The 19,073-nt window shown below is 43.8% G+C and overlaps 1 protein-coding gene across 25 annotated transcripts in view; it reads right to left on the bottom strand.

Moving 5' to 3' along the window:
- PSPH (phosphoserine phosphatase) overlaps positions 1 to 19,073 on the bottom strand; it is a 106,842-nt gene that overhangs the window by 58,962 nt on the left and 28,807 nt on the right. For 6 of the 25 annotated variants that reach the window (XM_072837656.1, XM_072837645.1, XM_072837654.1 and 3 more), the window contains exon 2: positions 349 to 507. In XM_072837656.1, coding sequence (XP_072693757.1) covers positions 349 to 488 — 140 coding nt within the window. In that variant the 5' untranslated portion in view covers positions 489 to 507. Of the gene's footprint in view, positions 1 to 348; positions 508 to 2,050; positions 2,087 to 10,957; positions 11,349 to 13,581; positions 13,825 to 19,073 lie in introns of those variants that run through there. The other 19 variants (XR_012035988.1, XR_012035989.1, XR_012035990.1 and 16 more) reach the window with 11 other exon arrangements.

The raw sequence follows: 19,073 nt of genomic DNA, 5'->3' as shown, positions 1-19,073 counted from the left end.
GAACCAAAACTAGCCATGTCACAAAGCACTGGGTGCTTAACGATCCCCTACCCCGTCATTCTTCTTTGGTTGGTTATGGTCATCGTTTCTCTGACCAAACTAAGAGCATGTCATCCATATTTATTTGTCAGAGGCAACTATTTTTTTTTTTTGCCATGAGAATTTGCATAAATGGATGACAGGATGATGTACACTACCCAACTCGGCTCAAAGTGATAAAAGAAGCTTACTGCCCATGATCGGCAGTCAGGGACTAAAAATAGGGGAATTATGGTCCTGCCTGTCATCCAAATGTCACTGTTTTGCAATTATTTCTCATTTCATAAAGTGACTGAATACTGTTCCTACATTTCTGACACAGCATCCTCAACTCCACAGAATCTGGCTAGCTCATCAATTCCTTCTTCTCTGATGACTGTGCTATCAACATCAAAGCACACTGCGTCAGCTGAACAGAAAAGCTTCCTCAATTCTGAATGGGAGACCATCCTTGAAAGAATCTTCCTCCTACAACAAGAAAAGATAAATATATTTAAAGACCCATCATCACAAGAAGATCCAATTTTGCCTACTAATGCCAATATACTTTGATTCATATCAAAGTCAAGCATATCCCACATAAACATGGACTCAAGGATTTATTCATTTTTTAACAAAAAGTAAGCATCTTCTAAATGTCAGGCTCTGAGGAGACAAAGATGAGGTGGGCCAAACTCTTCTCCCAGGAATCACTCTAATGAAGGTACTAGCTTATAAATGTATCTGATGTTCAACCAATATTCAACTATTTTTGACCTAATAATAATAGCAATAAGGCAAGTGCTGAAGTGGAAATGTGCCTAAGATACTATGGGCACAGAGAGAAAATGCTTAACCTTGCCCTGAAACAGGGCTTCCCAAGGACAGTCATTCGAACTGAACCTTGAAGGGGTAAAAAATAAAAAAGAAAAAAAAAAAGAACCTTGAAAGGTTAAGTGGCCTGAGTGGGTTCTCAAACAGCAGTGTATCAGTTGGGCGTGTGCAGGGAGGAGAGAGCAGGGAGGTGGAGGCAAGAAGATAGGGCCATGATGCAGAGAGGAGGGTGTGGCAGAGGCAAGGAGCAGAAGGATGGATGAGATCCTGGAAGCTGCCCCACGGAGTCCAGCTGCCAGGCGGTGCACGAAGGGGGGCTCTGGGCCAGGCTGAGGAGTTTGGATCATACCATCCAGGTAACAGGAAACCTTGAAAGGCTTTTTGCCGTGGAAGAGGTCAGAGCTTGAACCGCATCTGAACCGCACATGGATTAGTCACCAATACAGAGGCCATAATTGAGGGTATGGCCTGACGAAAGTCAGCACAGTGGAGAGAGCAGGGAAAGAAGAGGGCTAAGGGCAGAGCCTGCAGAAATGGAAAGGGTCAGCTCAGGGGCCTGGGAAGGAAACAGAAGAGGAGGTCAGGCTCACAGGAAGGGACTGGAGACCACAGTGCTGAAGAAGCTTAAAAAAAAAAAAAAGGAATTTTCAGAATCTTATATTTTTATTTTATTTATTTATTTGAGAGAGAGAGCATAAGCTAGGAGAGGGGCAGAGAGAAAGGGAGAAGCAGGCTTCCTGTGGAGCAGGTACCTCGACGTGGGGCTCCATCCCGGGACCTGAGAATCATGCCCTGAGCCGAAGGCAGACACTTCACTGAGGGAGCCACCCAGGTGCCCCCAAGAGTTTTGTGTTTTTTAAGCAAATCACTGGACTAGAATATTAGGGGTAAATGGGATCCTAAAAATTGCCTACACCTCTCATCAAATATGTCATGTACGAGGCCACACAGATGATGCAAATAACCTATATTTAGAACAGATGCTGGTTGAGACGCCTGGGTGGCTCAGCGGTTGAGCCACCTTTGGCTTTGACTTGGGGCGTGGTCCCAGAGTCCCTGGATCGAGTCCAGGGAAGGGAAGGGAGAAAGAAAAGAAAAGAAAGAAAGAAAAGAAAAGAAAGAAAAAAGAACAGAACAGATAACGGCTAAAAACAGACTCAAAGGAGCTGGCCAACCTGCTTCCTAACTGATTTCTAACCTTGCGTCTGGCAGAATGATCCAAGCCAAAGTTGACCTGAGGAGAAAAAAACATTTTACAGCAGGGCTGGCAAACTATAGCCAGTAGGCAAATCAACTACAACCTGTTTTTGTACAGCCTGTGAAGTAAGACTAATTTTCACATTTCATTTATTTTATTTATTTATTAAAGATTTTTTATTTATTTCTTTTTTTAAGATTTATTTATTTATTCAGAGAAAGAGAGGCAGAAACACAGGCAGAGGGAGAAACAGGCTCCATGCAGGAAGCCTGATGCGGGACTCGATCCCCGGTCCCCAGGATCACACCCCGGGCTGCAGGCGGCACTAAACCGCTGCACCACTGGGTCTCCCTTATTTATTCCTTTGAGAGAGAGCACAAACAGAGGGAGAGGCAGAGGGAAAGGGAGAAGCAGACTCTCCACTGAGCTAGGAGCCCAACTCAGAGCTTGATCCTAGGACCTAAAGATCATGACCTAAGCCAAGGCAGATGCTTAATCATCTGAGCCACCCAGGCACCCCTTTATTTTCTTTTTTTCAAGTAGGCACCATACCCAGCACAGAGCCCAACACGGGGCTTGAACTCACAACCCTGAGATGAAGACCTGAGGTGAGATCAAGACCTGAGGTGAGATCACCAACTGAGCCACCTAGGCACCTCTATATTTTAAATAACTGTGAAAAAAATCAATAGAATAAAACTCTGTGACACACAAAACCTATAAATTTCAAAATCCAGTGTCCATAAGTAGAGTTTCAGCAGAACACAGCCACGCTCACCGGTTTATGCATCCAGAGCTGCCTTCACACAACAATGGGAAGGAGCAGCAACAGAGACGGAGGCCCCCACAGCCTAAAATATTCACCATCTGGCCCTTGACAGAAAAATTGCTGACCCTTGTTTGGAACCCTTACAAAAGAGTGCTTCAAATGGGAAACAGGAGTTTCACTGGAGACCCACAGAAACAGGGGAAAAGGAGGCAAATTAATGCATCCAGTAAGGTAACAGAGTATTAAACTCTAACATCAGCCTCAATGTGAATGAAGTTTCTATTAAGCAGAAAACTATTAAAAATACAAGAATACAAGAGTGGCACAGACAGTCAAGCAGCTCAGGTCATGATCTGGGGGTCCTAGGATCCAGTCTCACATCGGCTCTGCTCTCAGCACAGTATCTCTCTGCCCTACCCCCTCCCCGCTCTCTCAAATAAATAAATCTTTTAAAAAATACATGAATACTAAATACATATTCTACTAATTATCTATAATCTCTTTCCACCCCTGTCATGCTCCTGTTAAAGCCAATCCCTCACCTCAGAGGACCGATTTCCCAGGTTCACACATCATCCCCTCTTAGCGACTGAGCTCCTTTGCTGATTGCTTCTCTGAATGTTGCAGTGACCCACGGTCCACCCCTGGTCTCCTCTGACCATACCCACTCCCTCAATGGAGCCATACAGGCTCGGGGCTTTACATGTCACCTCTATGATAGTGACCCCCAACACAGACTGGAGCCCAGTCCTGTCTCCCAAACTCTCAACTCCAACCACCGACCTGACCTCACTTGGGTATCTGATAAACATCCCAAACTACACATGCCTAAAACTGTACTCCTGATCTTCTTGCCCCCAAACTGCCATCTTGCGCCTTCTTTCTCTCCCTCGACAGTCCCAAAACAATCATCCAGGAAACTGTGTTGCTTCTACCTTTAAAGTCCAAGCACAATCTGACCACTTCTCCACTTCTCACCCCATCCATGTCTATCCCTCTAGCCTGAGTTGCCAAAGTTTCTTGCCAAGACTGTACCAACAGCCTCCTAAAAGCCCCCCCCCCCCGTTTCTGTTCTCAACATAACCGACAAAGTAATCATTGTAAGCTACTAAACAAATCACGTCACACTTCTAGTTCAAAATCCTTCAACAGCTCCTCATTTTATTAAGAGTAAACGCCAAAGCTTTTACAACTACCTCTAAGGTCTGTCCCTCCCCTGGTACCACCACCACCACCACCACGCCCTCCCCATTACCTCTCTGATCTCATTTCCTACTTGTGTCCCCCTGCTCACTCTGCTCCAGCCACACTGGTCTTCCTGCTGCTCTGGAAATGCACTGAGCCAACTCCCCACTCAGGGCCTTCGCTCCAGCTGTGCCCCTCGTGGGAATGCTCTTCACTTAGATACCCACTTGGCCAAATCCTTTATCAGGAGTTTGCCCAAATAATACTAGGTGTCAACTATACTTCAATTTAAAAAAACAATGAATTTTTTAAAAAAGGGGTTGGCCCAAGTATCACCTTCTTCCATGAGCCAGCCCTGACCACCCTATTTATCACTGCAACCTCTCTCTCCTTATCCTTAACCCAACCTTACTAATATCCCTATGTCTTTTTCTTTTTTCTGTAACATCTGTCATCTTCTTTTTTTTTTTTTAATTTTTATTTATTTATGATAATCACAGAGAGAGAGAGAGGCAGAGACACAGGCAGACGGAGAAGCAGGCTCCATGCACTGGGAGCCCGACGTGGGATTCGATCCCAGGTCTCCAGGACCGCTGCGCCACCCAGGGATCCCCATCTATCATCTTCTAACATACGATAAATGATACTCATTATGTTTACCAAGTATTGTCCGTCTGTCCTCATTTTATAAGCTTTGTTCACTGCTGGATCCTTAGGACTAAGAACAGTAGCAGGCACATAGCTTAATAAGATTTGTTGAGTAAGTGAATGAATAAAGCTCAAATGCCGTCTTCACTACCAAGTCTTCCCTGATTCCCTGGGGCTGAAAAAAATTTCTCCCCAGAACTTCCACAGTACTTCATGTAGACCTGTTTTCAATATATGAAATTCATAACATTCCTAATTATCTTAAACTTATTTATGTGCGTGTCACCTCCACTCCTGGATTGCAAGCTCTTCATACTAAGATCCAAAATTCCCCAAAACACTTATTTTGAGCTTCTTTTGAGTAGATGTCAATTAATTTCTGAAGGTTGAATAAATGAAATGATATCATTGTGAAGTACATGCGATAACTATTTTTTTTAGGTTTTTATTGCAGAGAATTTCAAATACATAGAAAAATAGAGTGAACAAATACATGAATTCCATGTATGCATCACCCTGCTTCAATGATCCAAGCAAGTGGTGCTTCATCAACAACTCCATTATAAAAGGTTCTGTACCCCAATTCCAACATGGGGAATTCCCACACATCTGAGCAATTCTTAGACACCACCTGGTGTCCCCTATCATTCAACTCAATTCTGACACTATGTATTGAGATAGTACCAGATTCCACAGGTTAAGCTCCACAAGACTGAACCCCCTACCACCACCACCACCACACACACAAACACACACACACACACACACACACACACACACACATTTAAGACCCTCGTGTCAGGGACCCTGGGTGGCTCAGAGGTTGAGCACCTGCCTTCAGCTCAGGGCGTGATCCCGGGACCCTGTGTTTGAGTCCCTGCAGGGAGCCTGCTTCTCCCTCTCCCTGTGTCTCTGCCTCTCTTTCTGTGTCTCTCATGAATAAATAAAATCTTTAAAAAAAAAAAAAAAAAAAGACCCAGTGCCAAGTCCAGGTTGTCACCTGAGCTTCTGATCAATTAGCTATATTGAGCAAAGGCACCAACAACTTCCTCCTTGGGTTTGACTGATTTGCTAGAATGGTTCATAGAACTCAGAGACATGTTTTACTTGTCAGATGGAAGAGACACACAGGTCAAGTTATGTCGGAAGAAGCACAGAGCTTCCATACCCTCCCTGAGCCTACCATTCTTCCGCACCTCCATGTGTTCACCAACCCAACATGGGAGCTCTCCAAACCCTGTCTTTTGGGTTTTTAGTCATCACAAAGGCATGACTGATTAAATCATTGGCCATTGGTGACTGGCTAGATCACCAACCCCTCTCTGCTCTCCAGAGGTCAGGGATATAAGACTAAATATTCCAATCCTCTAGTCACCAAGGTCAGTTCCACTGGCAGATAGCTCCATCGTTAGGTGCATACAGTCCAAAAGTCACCTCACTGACATAAGAACACCTTTATCACTCTCATCACAGGAAGTTCCAAGGGTTTTAAGAGCTTTGTGCCAGAGATGCCTAAATATGTTTCTTATTATAAATCATAGGGCAGCCCCAGTGGCGCAGCGCTTTAGCGCCGCCTGCAGCCGGGGGTGTGATCCTGGAGAACCGGGATCGAGTCCCATGTCGGACTCCCTGCATGGAGCCTGCTTCTCCCTCTGCCTGTCTCTGCCTCTCTCTCTCTCTCTCTCTATGTCTATCATAAATAAATAAAAATAAATATTTAAAAAATAATAAAAATTTACAAATAAATAAATAAATAAAATAAATCATAATATCACACCCAAACACCTCCACCTTTTCTCATTATCTTGAATCAAATCACATAATTTCATCCAAAATATTTCAGTGTATATTTCTAAAATGTAAGGACTGTTTTTTAACATGGCCATTACATTTTAATTTTACATTTTAATTTTAAATATACTCCTGTACCTGCCTGTATTCATGTCTGGCTTCTGAGGATTCCAGAATCAAATCACATTAAGACTTAATCATATCAGACTTAACAATGCCCTTGCAAATCCATTCCCCATTATCAGCATATCGATTAACATAATGTCTCCGTTATTCAATTAGTTTATGCTCTTCATGATTTGGATCCTATCTATTTCACCAATCTATCACTCATTGCTCTTCTCCAACACACACACACACACACACACACACACACAACACTTATGCTCAAGATATACACAGGATGTCTTCTTCTCTAAATATGTCATAGTTTTTTATTTTTTAATTTTTTAAAGAAGAGTTTATTTATTTATTCATGAGAGACACAGAGAGAGAGGCAGAGACACAGGCAGAGGGAGAAGCAGGCTCCATGCAGGGAGCCCAACGTGGGACTTGATCCTGGGTCTCCACGATCACGCCCTGGGCTGAAGGCAGCGCTAAACCATGGAGCCACCCCGGCTGCCCCTGTCATGGTTTTTTAAACCTCTGTGCTTTTGCAAATGCTGTTCCCTCTGCCTAAAATCACCTAATCCCTCATACCTAGTGGACAAATTCCTATTTATTCTTCAAGATGAAGATTAAATAACCTTCCTGATACTGTTTTATTTCCTTCCCACCCCTTCAAATAATTAATTAGAATTAATTAATCAGGGATGCCTGGGTGGCTCCATGGTTGAGCATCTGTCTTTTGCTCAGGGCCATGATCCTGGGGTCCTGGGATCAAATCCCACATCAGGTTCCCTGCATGGAGCCTGCTTCTCCCTCTGCCTGTGTATCTGCCTCTCTGTGTGTGTGTGTGTCTCTCATGAATAAATAAATAAATTTTTTTAAAAAACCTATGCGGACTCAGGAAATGTCAAACATTTTCATCAAGAACTCAGACCAAAGTTCTGCTAGCTGGACAACACAATGGGTTATCATTCATTAACAGTGAAAGAAGAAAGTCTGCACATTCTTTGGGAGACCAGCAGATAGAAACAGGTTTCATAAATCAAGTTTCCAACAAGCTGGGGAACACCAAATAGCTTGCTACCCTACCCTGTCTGTGGCTCAGTAACTACCTACTGGGCTCTGGACTAGAGGAAATCAATCCAAACTCATAACACATGGCTAGGCAGGCTCGCTCCACAAGCCTAAAAGACAGGGGTCTAGGGACACCTGGGTAGCTAAGTGGTTACACATCTGCCTTCAGCTCAGGGCGTGATCCCAGGGTCCTAGGATCGAGTCCCGTATGGGGTTCCCCACATAGAACCTGCTTCTACCTCTGCCTGTGTCTCTGCCTCTGTGTCTCTCATAAATAAATAAAATCTTAAAAAAAAGAAAAAAAAGACAGCGGTCTATCGGTGGAGAAGCAATGCTTGGTGCAATGCAACCCCACTGAGCATAGAGAATGAATCATGTAAATAGAAAGAAAGCCACGAACAGACAAATATGTAAGAAGAGCTAAAATGAGATCAATGGGACAGGCTAAAGGCTGTGCATGAGGCAGTACAATGTAACTCAGAGTGGGCACTTAGGAGAATAACGGACAGGCTCCTTTGGTGTCCATCAAAAGATGAATGGATAAAGAAGATGTGGTCTATGTATACAATTACTCAGCCACCAGAAAGGACGAATACCCACCATTTGCTTCAACGTGGATGGAACTGGAGGGTATTATGCTGAGTGAAGTAAGTCAATCGGAGAAGGACAATCATTATATAGTTTCACTCAAACGGGGAATATAAAAAATAGTGAAAGGGAATATTGGGGAAAGGAGAGAAAATGAGTGAAAATATCAGTGAGGGTGACAAAACATGAGAGATACAACAAGGGGTAGTGGAAAGGGAGGTGGGCAGGGGTTGGAGGTGACTGGGTAACGGGCACTGAGGGGGGCACTTGACGGGATGAGCACTGGGTGATATGCTATATATTGGCAAATTGAACTCCAATAAAAATTTTAAAAATAAAAATAAATAAATAAATAAATAAATAAATAAATAAATAAATAAATAAATAAATAAATAAATAACTGACAGGCTCCTAAAGCCTCAAACCTTCTAAGGCCAAAGCCAGTGCACACTGCCACCCTGTGCCCAGCTTAAGGCTGGAGAAGTTCAGCACAGGCACTGTCTCCAAGAGGCTGCCAGTCTCACTGAGGGGTTCAGACAAGTCCATGTCTGTCCATGTTCAGACTGTCCATGTTCAGACAAGTTCAGACTGTCCATGTCTGAGAAGCCAGTGACCTGAGGCTCTCCCCAACCACTGACAACAGCAGTAGCTTCAAGCAGACCATCAGCCTCAAATACGCAAGGAAACACACATTTCCTCAAATGCAGTGAGGACGGATTTCCAGACCCCCCGATGGACACTAGTCCTGACCTGTGACTCAGAATCACTGACCCCTGCCTTCTGGGTGGCACTCTGGTACCAAAGGCAGAGAAAATAGGATGTTGGAGACAAACATTGCAATGAATTTACTAGGAAGGCTGATTCTTTCTCCACACCCTCCCAAGGAGACAGAGCTGGATTATGGATTTCAACCCTTAAACTTGTCCACACAACACTCAGGTCAGGGGAAATGCCCTCCACCCCAAGGGTCACGCAGCTTTCAGCTCCCTGCTCAGACTTCAGAACAAGTGGCCTCAGCTTGTGTCAGCTTTTCCCAGCATGCACTGTGAAGCATGCACTGTCTCCTTGTTCATGTCACTCAGAATTCACAGTCAAAATCCTCTTGGCTACCAGGGGGAAAAAGTCTGCTAAGTTCAGGTGCTTCACTTGATGGGATGAGCACTGGGTGTTATGCTATATGTTGGCAAATTGAACTCCAATAAAAAAAATAAATAAGTTCAGGTGCTTCAAAGTAAATTGTGAAAAAAAAAAAAAGTGGCCTCAGCTTGCGTCAGCCTTTCCTAGCATGCACTGTGAAGCATGCACTGTCTCCTTGTTCATGTCACTCAGAATTCACAGTCAAAATCCTCTTGGCTACCAGGGGGAAAAAGTCTGCTAAGTTCAGGTGCTTCACTTGATGGGATGAGCACTGGGTGTTATGCTATATGTTGGCAAATTGAACTCCAATAAAAAAAATAAATAAGTTCAGGTGCTTCAAAGTAAATTGTGAAAAAAAAAAAAGTAAATTGTGTACATTAGGAGACCACACACACAAAAATCATTGCTAGAGAATAGACTCTGGATCCCTTGCATCTGGCCCTGCGAGGGGGACAGGACTGGGAGTGGAAAAGACCCTGGTGGAAGGGTATGTGCTTTGACAAGGCAGCTCCGAGGCCCAATGCTGACCACTGAAGCACTGCCCTTCTGTGGGTCAGAACAGGTCTCCCGTCCACCAGGCACCCGGCTGGCCCGTCTTGGGGAAAGAGAGGACCAAACGGTAAAGAAGCAAAGGCTGATAACCCCCCCTCACCCCTAGTTCCAAAAGTACAAAAGCAAATTTTCCTTCAGGGCCAGCCTTAGGAGATCTGATTTTGCATAGGAGGGAAAAAACCTGTTCACCTAAACTCTCTTTGAACTTCTCCATCTATGTGTCTCAGAAGAGGCATCCAAAATCGCCTTCACCAACTTACTCTTTTGTTAGGATTGACCTCTTACCTTCACTTGTGTAAAAACATATATAAGCTGGTACAGAGGTTGTGGAGATCAAGCACATGCAAGAGAACAAAACTTAGTAGGCTTAGGCAGATGTCACCTTGGGTAGGAGGGGTGAGTCTGTTTCAGGCCCTCTGGGCACTGCACAAAGGCAGCTTGACAAGCTTCTGGGTCAGAGGAGAGTCAAAGGTAACTAGGCCTACCGTTCCTGACCAATGCACTAATTTTTTTTTAAAGGTTTTATTTATTTATTTGACAGAGAGAGAGAGAGAGCCCACAAGCAGGAGGAGCAGCAGAGGGAGAAGGAGAAGCAGGCTCCCCACAGAGCAGAGAGCCTGACATGGGGCGATCCCAGGACTTGAGCAGATACTTAATCCACTGAGCCCTCCAGGTGCTCCCCCCACAATGCATTTATAATATATTTTATGATTGGGATCCCTGGGTGGCGCAGCGGTTTGGCGCCTGCCTTTGGCCCAGGGCGCGATCCTGGAGACCCGGGATCGAATCCCACGTCGGGCTCCCGGTGCATGGAGCCTGCTTCTCCCTCTGCCTGTGTCTCTGCCTCTCTCTCTCTCTCTCTGTGACTATCATAAATAAATAAATTTAAAAAAATTTAAAAAAATATATATAATATATTTTATGATTTAAAAAAAGAACAGTTGTTCTAGGGAACCTGATTTTATGCATCCCACATACATTATAGCAGACAATCTTATTCAAGTGAAGAGAAAACTGGTCACAGCTAAATAACAACAAAGATAAATCGGACTCACGTCTCTCCAGTGCTGGATTCCTAGGAAATGAGACTCTTCTCTTCCTGCTTCTTTCCTGAATAAAAATGCAGCATAAAGTTCTGACCACAAATCTCTTTACGAGAGATCTTGTGAGTTCTGCAAAAGGAAGAGCCAGAAGGAGAGGTGGAAATGGACATCAAGGTCCAGACACAAGAAAGACAAGAACAGTCTAGCTCCTTCTGCCCACTGGTAGGACTGGCACAAAATAAGGGTCAGATGCAAAGTTCCCTAAGACTGCTTCCCTTGCGAAACGTTTGACTTCTGCCTCCTTTCAGCACTGCAGAGGAATAAACACGTCTTCTTTGCTGGCTTTAATTCTGCAAAAGCTTCAGATCGGACAGGAAATCACCTCCACCTGATCAGCAGAATGCTAAGGAGAGGGAAGGGGAAGAGGATTTACTGAGAGAACAAAATGCAGACACAGAGGAGCTGACTCAGGTGTATTGCAGACTCTGCAAAACAGATCCTGCTGTCTTCAAAACGAGTAGACAAAGTCGCCAACATGCCCAGAACAGTCACAGAAGAGTCCTGTTGCCCAATATCAAGGGAACAAAGCCAACAATTTTGAATTAAAATCCTCATAATTAAAACTGTAAATAGAAGTTCCAAAACTCAGAAGAAAAAAAGGTAAAAGAAATAGTTAAGAAGATGAGGCAAGAAAAAGCGAAGAGGTTGAAAAGGAAGGGATCCAGAATGGAAATAAATAATGCAGAAGGTTTAAAATGTAGTCCTTACTGAACTCAAAAGGGGTTGCATACCCTTTCATCCAATTTTTGAGTTAATCTCAAAAGCAAAGAAAGGAATATGGCTTCCATCTTGGCCCAGCCTTCGCCCACTGCTCTAAGGAAGGGCAGTTGCCCACGTTGGTAGCTGCCCTATGGTGACTGTGAAAAAAATAAATGTTTGTTGTTTTAAGTTGCTAAGTTTGGTGGTAATTCATTACACAGCAATAGATAGCTAGTATAACAGCTTTGAGATAGGCAAAACGTTCTTTAAGAATCCCCAAAGCGTGAACAATATAAGGAAAACATGATAGAATGATTTCATCAAGATGAAAAACTTCTGCTCAAGATACCCTTGTGGGACACATGGGTAGTGCAGTCAGTTAAGCATCTGACTCGTGATTTCAGCTCAGAATCAAGATCTCAAGGTGGTGAGATCAAGCCCCCCCTGCATGGGGCTCCACACTGGGCATAGAGCCTGCTTAAGATCCTCCCTCTCCCAAAGGGGAACCCTCTTGCATTGTTGGTGGGAATGCAAACTGGTACAGCCACTCTGGAAAACTGTGTGGAGGTTCCTCAAGAAGTTAAAGATAGAGCTACCCTATGACCCAGCAATTGCATGACTCGATATTTACCCCAAAGATACAGATGCAGTGAAACGCGGGGACACCTGCACCCCAATGTTCACAGCAGCAATGTCCACAACAGCCAAACTGTGGAAGGAGCCTCGGTGTCCTTCCACAGATGGATAAAGAAGATGTGGTCTATATACACAATGGAATATTACTCAGACGTCAGAAACGACAAATACCCACCATTAGCTTCCACGTGGATGGAACTGGACGGTATTGTGCTGAGTAAAGTAAGTCAATCGGAGAAGGACAATCAACCTATGGTTTCACTCAAATGGGGAATATAAGAAATAGTGAAAGGGATTATAAGGGAAAGGAGGAGAACTGAGTGGGAAAAATTACAGAGGAAGATAAACCATGAGAGAGACTCCTAACTCTGGGAAACAAACAAAGGGTTGCAGAGAGGGAGGTGGAGGGAGGATGGGGTAAGTCGGTGACGGGCACTGGGGAGGGCACTTGATGAAATGAGAACTGAGTGTTATACTATATGTTGGCAAATTGAATTTATTTTTTGTAATTATTTATTTATTTACTCATGAGAGAGAGAGAGAGAAGCAGAGACACAGGCAAAGGGAGAGCAGGCTTCACGCAGGGAGCCGGATGGGGGGCTCCATCCGGGATTCTGGGGTCACGCCGAAGAATGAGCGAAGGCCCACGCTCAACCGCTGAGCCACCAAGGCGTCCCATGGCAAACTGAATTTAAATAAAAAAGTAATTCATTAAATTTTTAAAAAAATCATTTAACCAAATTTAAAAGGGCGGGGGGTGGTGGTGACGCCTAGGTGGCTCAGTGGTTGAGCATCTGCCTTCCGCCCAGGAGGTGATCCTGGAGTCCCGGGATCGAGTCCCTGCGTCGGGCTCCCTGTGAGGCGCCTGCTTCTCCCTCTGCCTGTGTCTCTCTGCCTCTTCTCTGCATCTCTCATGAATAAATAAATACGAGGGCACTTGATGGGATGAGCACTGGGTTATACTATATGTTGGCAAATCGAACTCCAATAAAAAATATACTAAATAAATAAATAAAAATAAAAAATAAAATTCTAATTCTGATGGGAAAGATGAGAAAGTCAGACACAGCAACTCTTAATGTCCGAGGTTTTCCGAATCCTGTCCTGACTGCCCTGAGCAGGATTGCATCATTCATTCATGCTGTTTGGTAACAGGCAGCAAGGGGATGAAGCAAGGGACACCTCTTCAAAAGTACATGGATGAAAAGAAACCCCGAAACCCCATGACATTTTTTGTTTACCTATCCCGGTTAATAAAAACACAGGCAAAGTGCGAAGCCGTGGCTGCGGAAGAGGCCGAGCGGCAGAGGAGAAAGCTGAGCACAGGGAGGGAGACACACATGCCCAGACTCACCCCGCCGCCGGCTGCTGCCTCCTGGGCCGCCGCGGCTCCCGGCTCCCGGCTCCCGGCCCCCGGCTCCCGGCTCCCGGCTCCCGTCCCCCGGCCGCGCCTCCCGCTTCACGTCCGCTGGCGGCGCTCCGACCGGGCGGCGGTGACCTGTGCGGGCCCGCGGGGCGTACCAGGCAGACCCCGGGAGCCGCGGATCGGCGCGCGGGGCTCAGCAGGCTGGCGGCGCGGCGCGGCGCTGGGGTGAGCCGGCCCGCCCCGGGGTGGGGCTCCCCGCCCGCCCGCCCCTCCCCCGGCGGGGCTCGGCCCCCGCGGCCCCGGGCGCGCACCCCGCCCGCACCGCGCGGAGGAGGGCGGAAGCGCTCCCCGCCCGCACCCTCGGGGCAGGGGCCGGCGGGGGCGGCCGGGGGCTCTGTGCTGCTGTGGCCGCGAACGAAAGCTCCTTAGGGACCTTTTCTGAATCCGCGTTGGACCTCTTGTTCTTGCAGGAATGGAGGTCTCCAAGAGAATTTCAGTAACTGCTAATATTCCTACTACATGTCAACTATGCTGCAATTAAAAGAGCAAACCTACTTATATTGGCAACTAAAATGCAGAAAACCATGAGTGGACAAATGAATCTACATTCTTTTTTTTCTTGTCATCCAGTTTTCGTCTAGGAGTCACTTGCTAAGCTCCTTTTGAGTGGACTATAATAAATAAAGGGGAGCTCTGGCTCAGCTGGCTGGAGCTGGGCTGGGGCCCCTCCCTAAAACACGGCCTGAAACCTCAGATGCCAACAGTTCTGCAGGCTCCCTCCAAGTGATCCCTGGGGCAGAGGGGTCGCAGCTGCTGGAGCAGAGCCCACTTGGCCAGAGCATCCCTGCCTTTGGCTACAGAACCTCTCAAGAACACAATCCTGTCCAGAATTGTAAGAGTGCTGCTGCTCTTGCGCCAGGCGGGCCCTTGAAAGTTAGTACTGTCAGATGTCATTTGTAAGAAAATGGTTGCAGGTTTGGGACACACCTGATTTAATTTCTCCCAGATCTGCCCAAGACGGTTCTGATCTGAAGAACAGACAGGAGGAATTTTGATGTTTTAAAATGTGAAGTAAAAAAATGATACCACGAATGGGAGGAGAGCAAAATACGGGAGTCTAAAAAACAATCTAGTTAAGAAACTGTTTATATTTTGTAGTAATTTAGAAAGAAGTATAATAAAAAAAACAAGATGGGCAGCCCCGGTGGCACAGCGGTTTAGCGCCGCCTGCAGCCCAGGGTGTTATCCTGGGCACCGGGGATCGAGTCCCACCTCATGGAGCCTGCTTCTCCCTCTGCCTGTGTCTCTGCCTCTCTTTCTGTGTCTCTCATGAATAAATAAATAATTTAAAAAAATAAAAATAAAAGAACAAGATGTTAAACACCAAATACTTGTATATGAACATAAATGGTAATTTATGTTCTAGTATTTCTAGGGAAAAGAAATCCAAGTACAATAACGTGAAAAAGTAGAATTAATATCTGCTATAATTCATATTTCAAAGATGTTTAATATGAAGCAGATTTCAAATAAAATATTTGTACTAAATAAAATCTGGCCTCTGTACCCACCTCCCAATTACACCTGTACTAGCACTTGTGGTCATAAGGTGGCAGGTTATAAACACAAACCATATTAAAAAAAAAAAAGTTCAGAGGAAGCTAATGGGTGGTCACAGATACATCTAAGAATCACCAAGTAATCTTCCCTGACAAGGCATAACTATACAAACACATCATAATATGCTTCATTGTTCTTCTGGAATAATGTTAAATAGCACATGTGAATCAAATAAAAGTGCAGGATAATAAAACAGTAGCAAATTATTTGCAAAGTTTTCATCATAATTGGTTAGTAAAAAGTAATACAGGTAATACTAGTAGTGTTCCTGAAAGGTTTCCTATAGATCACATTTTTATAAGCTAGTATATTGACTGATGATTAACTATATTAGGATCATGTACATTTTAAAAATAATTCAGTGCTAATAAAATAGCCTTCTAAAATGGAGTAAATTGGAACAATCACTCCAGAAAACAATATAACATTCAGTAACACTGAACATGCACATTTTCTATAACCCAGGGATTCCACCTCAGGAATACACTCAGAAGAAACTCACACATGAGTAGCAGGAGTCACATATAAGAATGTTCACAACAATAGTGTATACATATAAAGAGTCATTGACCAGAAACTTAAAAAAAAGAGAATATCATTTAATATCATAAAAGGTACTTAAATAAAATTGAGGATGGTAGTTACTTCTGGATACAGGAAAGAAAATGAGACTGGGAAGAAATTATAGAGTTCTTTAATGGCAGTGAGTATACAGATATTTTTTTAATATCCATGTGTATGTGTATATATATTTTTGTGATATTTGTATATCAATACATTAAATACTAACACACTGAAATATCATGTTTCAAAAGAATATAGTTAAGGGCAGCCCCGGTGGCGCAGCGGTTTAATGCCGCCTGCAGCCCAGGGCGTGATCCTGGAGACCCTGGATCGAGTCCCAGGTCAGGCTCTCTGTATGATCTTCTCCCTCTGCCTGTGTCTCTGCCTCTCTCTATCTCTATGAATAAATAAATTAAATATTAAAAAAACAAAAGAATATAGTTAAAGAAAAATACAACTTAATGTAAATATTGACATTCAAAATAAGTCACACCATGGAAATATGCCTATGATATGTCCTATGAAAGAAGTGGCTCCAGAACTATATATACAGTTTGATTCTCATTTCTGAAAGAAGAAAACTCTGTGCATGTCAATAGTAATTCTGGCAAGCAATTAATCCTGGGGAGTAAAAAGAATGAAGAATTTACCTTTCTAATTTATTTGGTTTCATATTGGTTGAGATTAGTTTTAAAACATTTATTACTTTTGTAATAATTTGTGAATCAGTTAAAACTAAATCGCTTTAGGAGTAGGTAGAGGGTGAAATAGGTGAAGGTGCCCAAAAATTACAAATTTCCAGTTATAAAATAAATAAGTTAGAGGTATATGATTAAAATGAGAAAACTCAGGTTTTTTTCCTTCCCATGTAGGAAGCAAAACCCAATTCTTTCTTCCTGTGCTGTCCTTTACTACTTACACAAAACACTTTACTTCTGGTCATCAGATGTGGTAGTTTTACCCCACATCAAATAATTCTCTGCAACACCAGATGTTCCTATATCCTATGCTCCTAACTCAATTCTGACACTATCTTCTCAAAGCATGATATCCCACAGATGAAGGGCCCAATCCCACAAGACTGCCCCCCAACACACAATCTTCAGATACTCAGGTTATTATCTGTGCTTCTGATCGATTGGCTATATATCGGAGAGGTTCCAATGACCCCCTCTTTAGGTTTAACTGATTTGCTAGAGTGGTTTACAGAACTCAAGAAACACTTACTTACATTTACCAGCTTACTAAGGGTACAGATGGACAACCAGATGAAGAGATATATAGGGTGAAGTCTGGGAGAGTCCCAAGCACAGGAGCTTCAGACCCCATGAGATTGGGGTATATCACCTTCCCCAGGGAGGGTGTGTTCACCAACCTGGAAGCTCTTTGAACACCATACTTTTGGAATCTTACGGAGTTTTCATCGTGTAGGCATGATCAATCATTAACTCCATTTACAGCCCTCTCTCTTCTCAAGAGAATGGGAGGCAGGGCTGAAAATTCCAAGCTTCTAATCATGGACTGGTCTTTCTGGTGATTAGAACTCATCCAGAAGCCCACTCAGAGTTGCTCCATTAGAACACAAGATGCTCTTATCACCCAGGAAATTATAAGGGTTTTAGGAACTCTGTTTCAGCTACAGAAGTCAGGGAGGCCTGGTGGTTCAGTGATTGAGCGTCTGCCTTCAGCTCAAGGTGTGATCCCAGGGTCCTGGGATCAAGTCCCACATTGGGGTCTCTGCAGGGAGCCTGCTTCTCCCTCTGCCTATGTCTCTGCCTCTCTCTGTGTGTGTCTCTCATGAATGAATAAATAAAATCTTAAAAAGAAAAACCGGAAGTCAAAAACCAATATTAAAACAAGAGATGCTCCTGGTATTCTTATCACTTAGGAAATAACAAGAATTCTGGAGCTCTGTGCCAAGAACGAGGGTGAACAAATATATATTTTTATTATCTCACTGTAATGCACAACATGGTTGTGCAGTTAATGATACTGTGTTGCATATCTGAAAGTTGCTAAGAGAGTAGTTCTCATCCTAAGAAAAAAATTGTAAATATGTATGGTGATGGATATTGACTTATTGTGATCATTTCACCATATATACAAATATCAAATCATTATGTTGTATACCTGAAACATAGGTTATATGTCACCTATACCACAATAAAAAAATAAGTAAAACAAAATCTAAAATAAATGAATCAATAAATAAATGCCTCAAATTGCTAAGTCAAATGATTATCAAAAAAGTTATCTAAAGTTGGTAACTGGGGGCACCTGGGTAGCTCAGTCAGTTAAGCATCTGCCTTGAGCTCAGGTCATGATCCCAGGGTCCTGAGATTGAACCCCACGTCAGGCTCTCTGCTCAGTGGGGAGCCTGCTTCTCCCTCTCCTGCTTGCCGTCCCTCTGCTAATGTACACTCGCTCGATCACTCTTGCTCTCTGTCAAATAAATAAATAAAATATTTTTAAATAAATAAAGTTGCTAACTAGTCTCAGCCAATTGTGAAATCCTGTAATCCACCTTCCTAGATCTCGTTCAACTTAGGGTGACCATGCATTCCTGATTTGATTAGTGGGATTCATACAGAAACATGCTGAGGAGATTGCTGGAAAGGCTTTTTTTCTCTCCTAATATGAGAAGAAAATAACATTACTGGCCTACTCCCTTTCTATTTCCTCCAGCCTCTAATATTAATGAGATGAGTGGAAGTACAGCGGTCATCTTGCAACCATGAAGAAAAACCCCAAAAATGGCAGCAACCAACTAGAAATGATTGCACCATGGTTCCCAATACCAACAGCCACCCATCTCTAGATTTCTTTTTAAAAATCCTGTTTGTTTAAGCCAGTGCAGTTGAGCCCTCTATTATTTGTGGGTGGAAGGCTAAAGAAAGCTGAACAGAGATCTCAGCTGCTGTGCACCACTGAGTAAACAGAGTTTACTCATTTGAATCTTGTCAAAGTAGAGGGATTTGTACACACCCTAGGCTTTTCACTATAACCCCAGAAGGACCCCGGTTTAGGAGCAAACATTATGTCCCAAAACAAAGTATTTGCTTTAAAACTGAGAGCTAAGGATAAAACTAAGGGACTACGTCTTCAAAGGGTTTGCTTGAAACGTCAGGAGGGGACAGGGGGACAGATATAAAAGTCTTGGGCTCAGCCTGGGGAGTTTAGCCC

This window comes from Canis lupus, chromosome 8 (assembly GCF_048164855.1).
Source record: "Canis lupus baileyi chromosome 8, mCanLup2.hap1, whole genome shotgun sequence".
Classification (NCBI taxonomy): Eukaryota; Metazoa; Chordata; class Mammalia; order Carnivora; family Canidae; genus Canis; species Canis lupus.
This window is presented reverse-complemented; position numbering and strand designations above follow the sequence as displayed.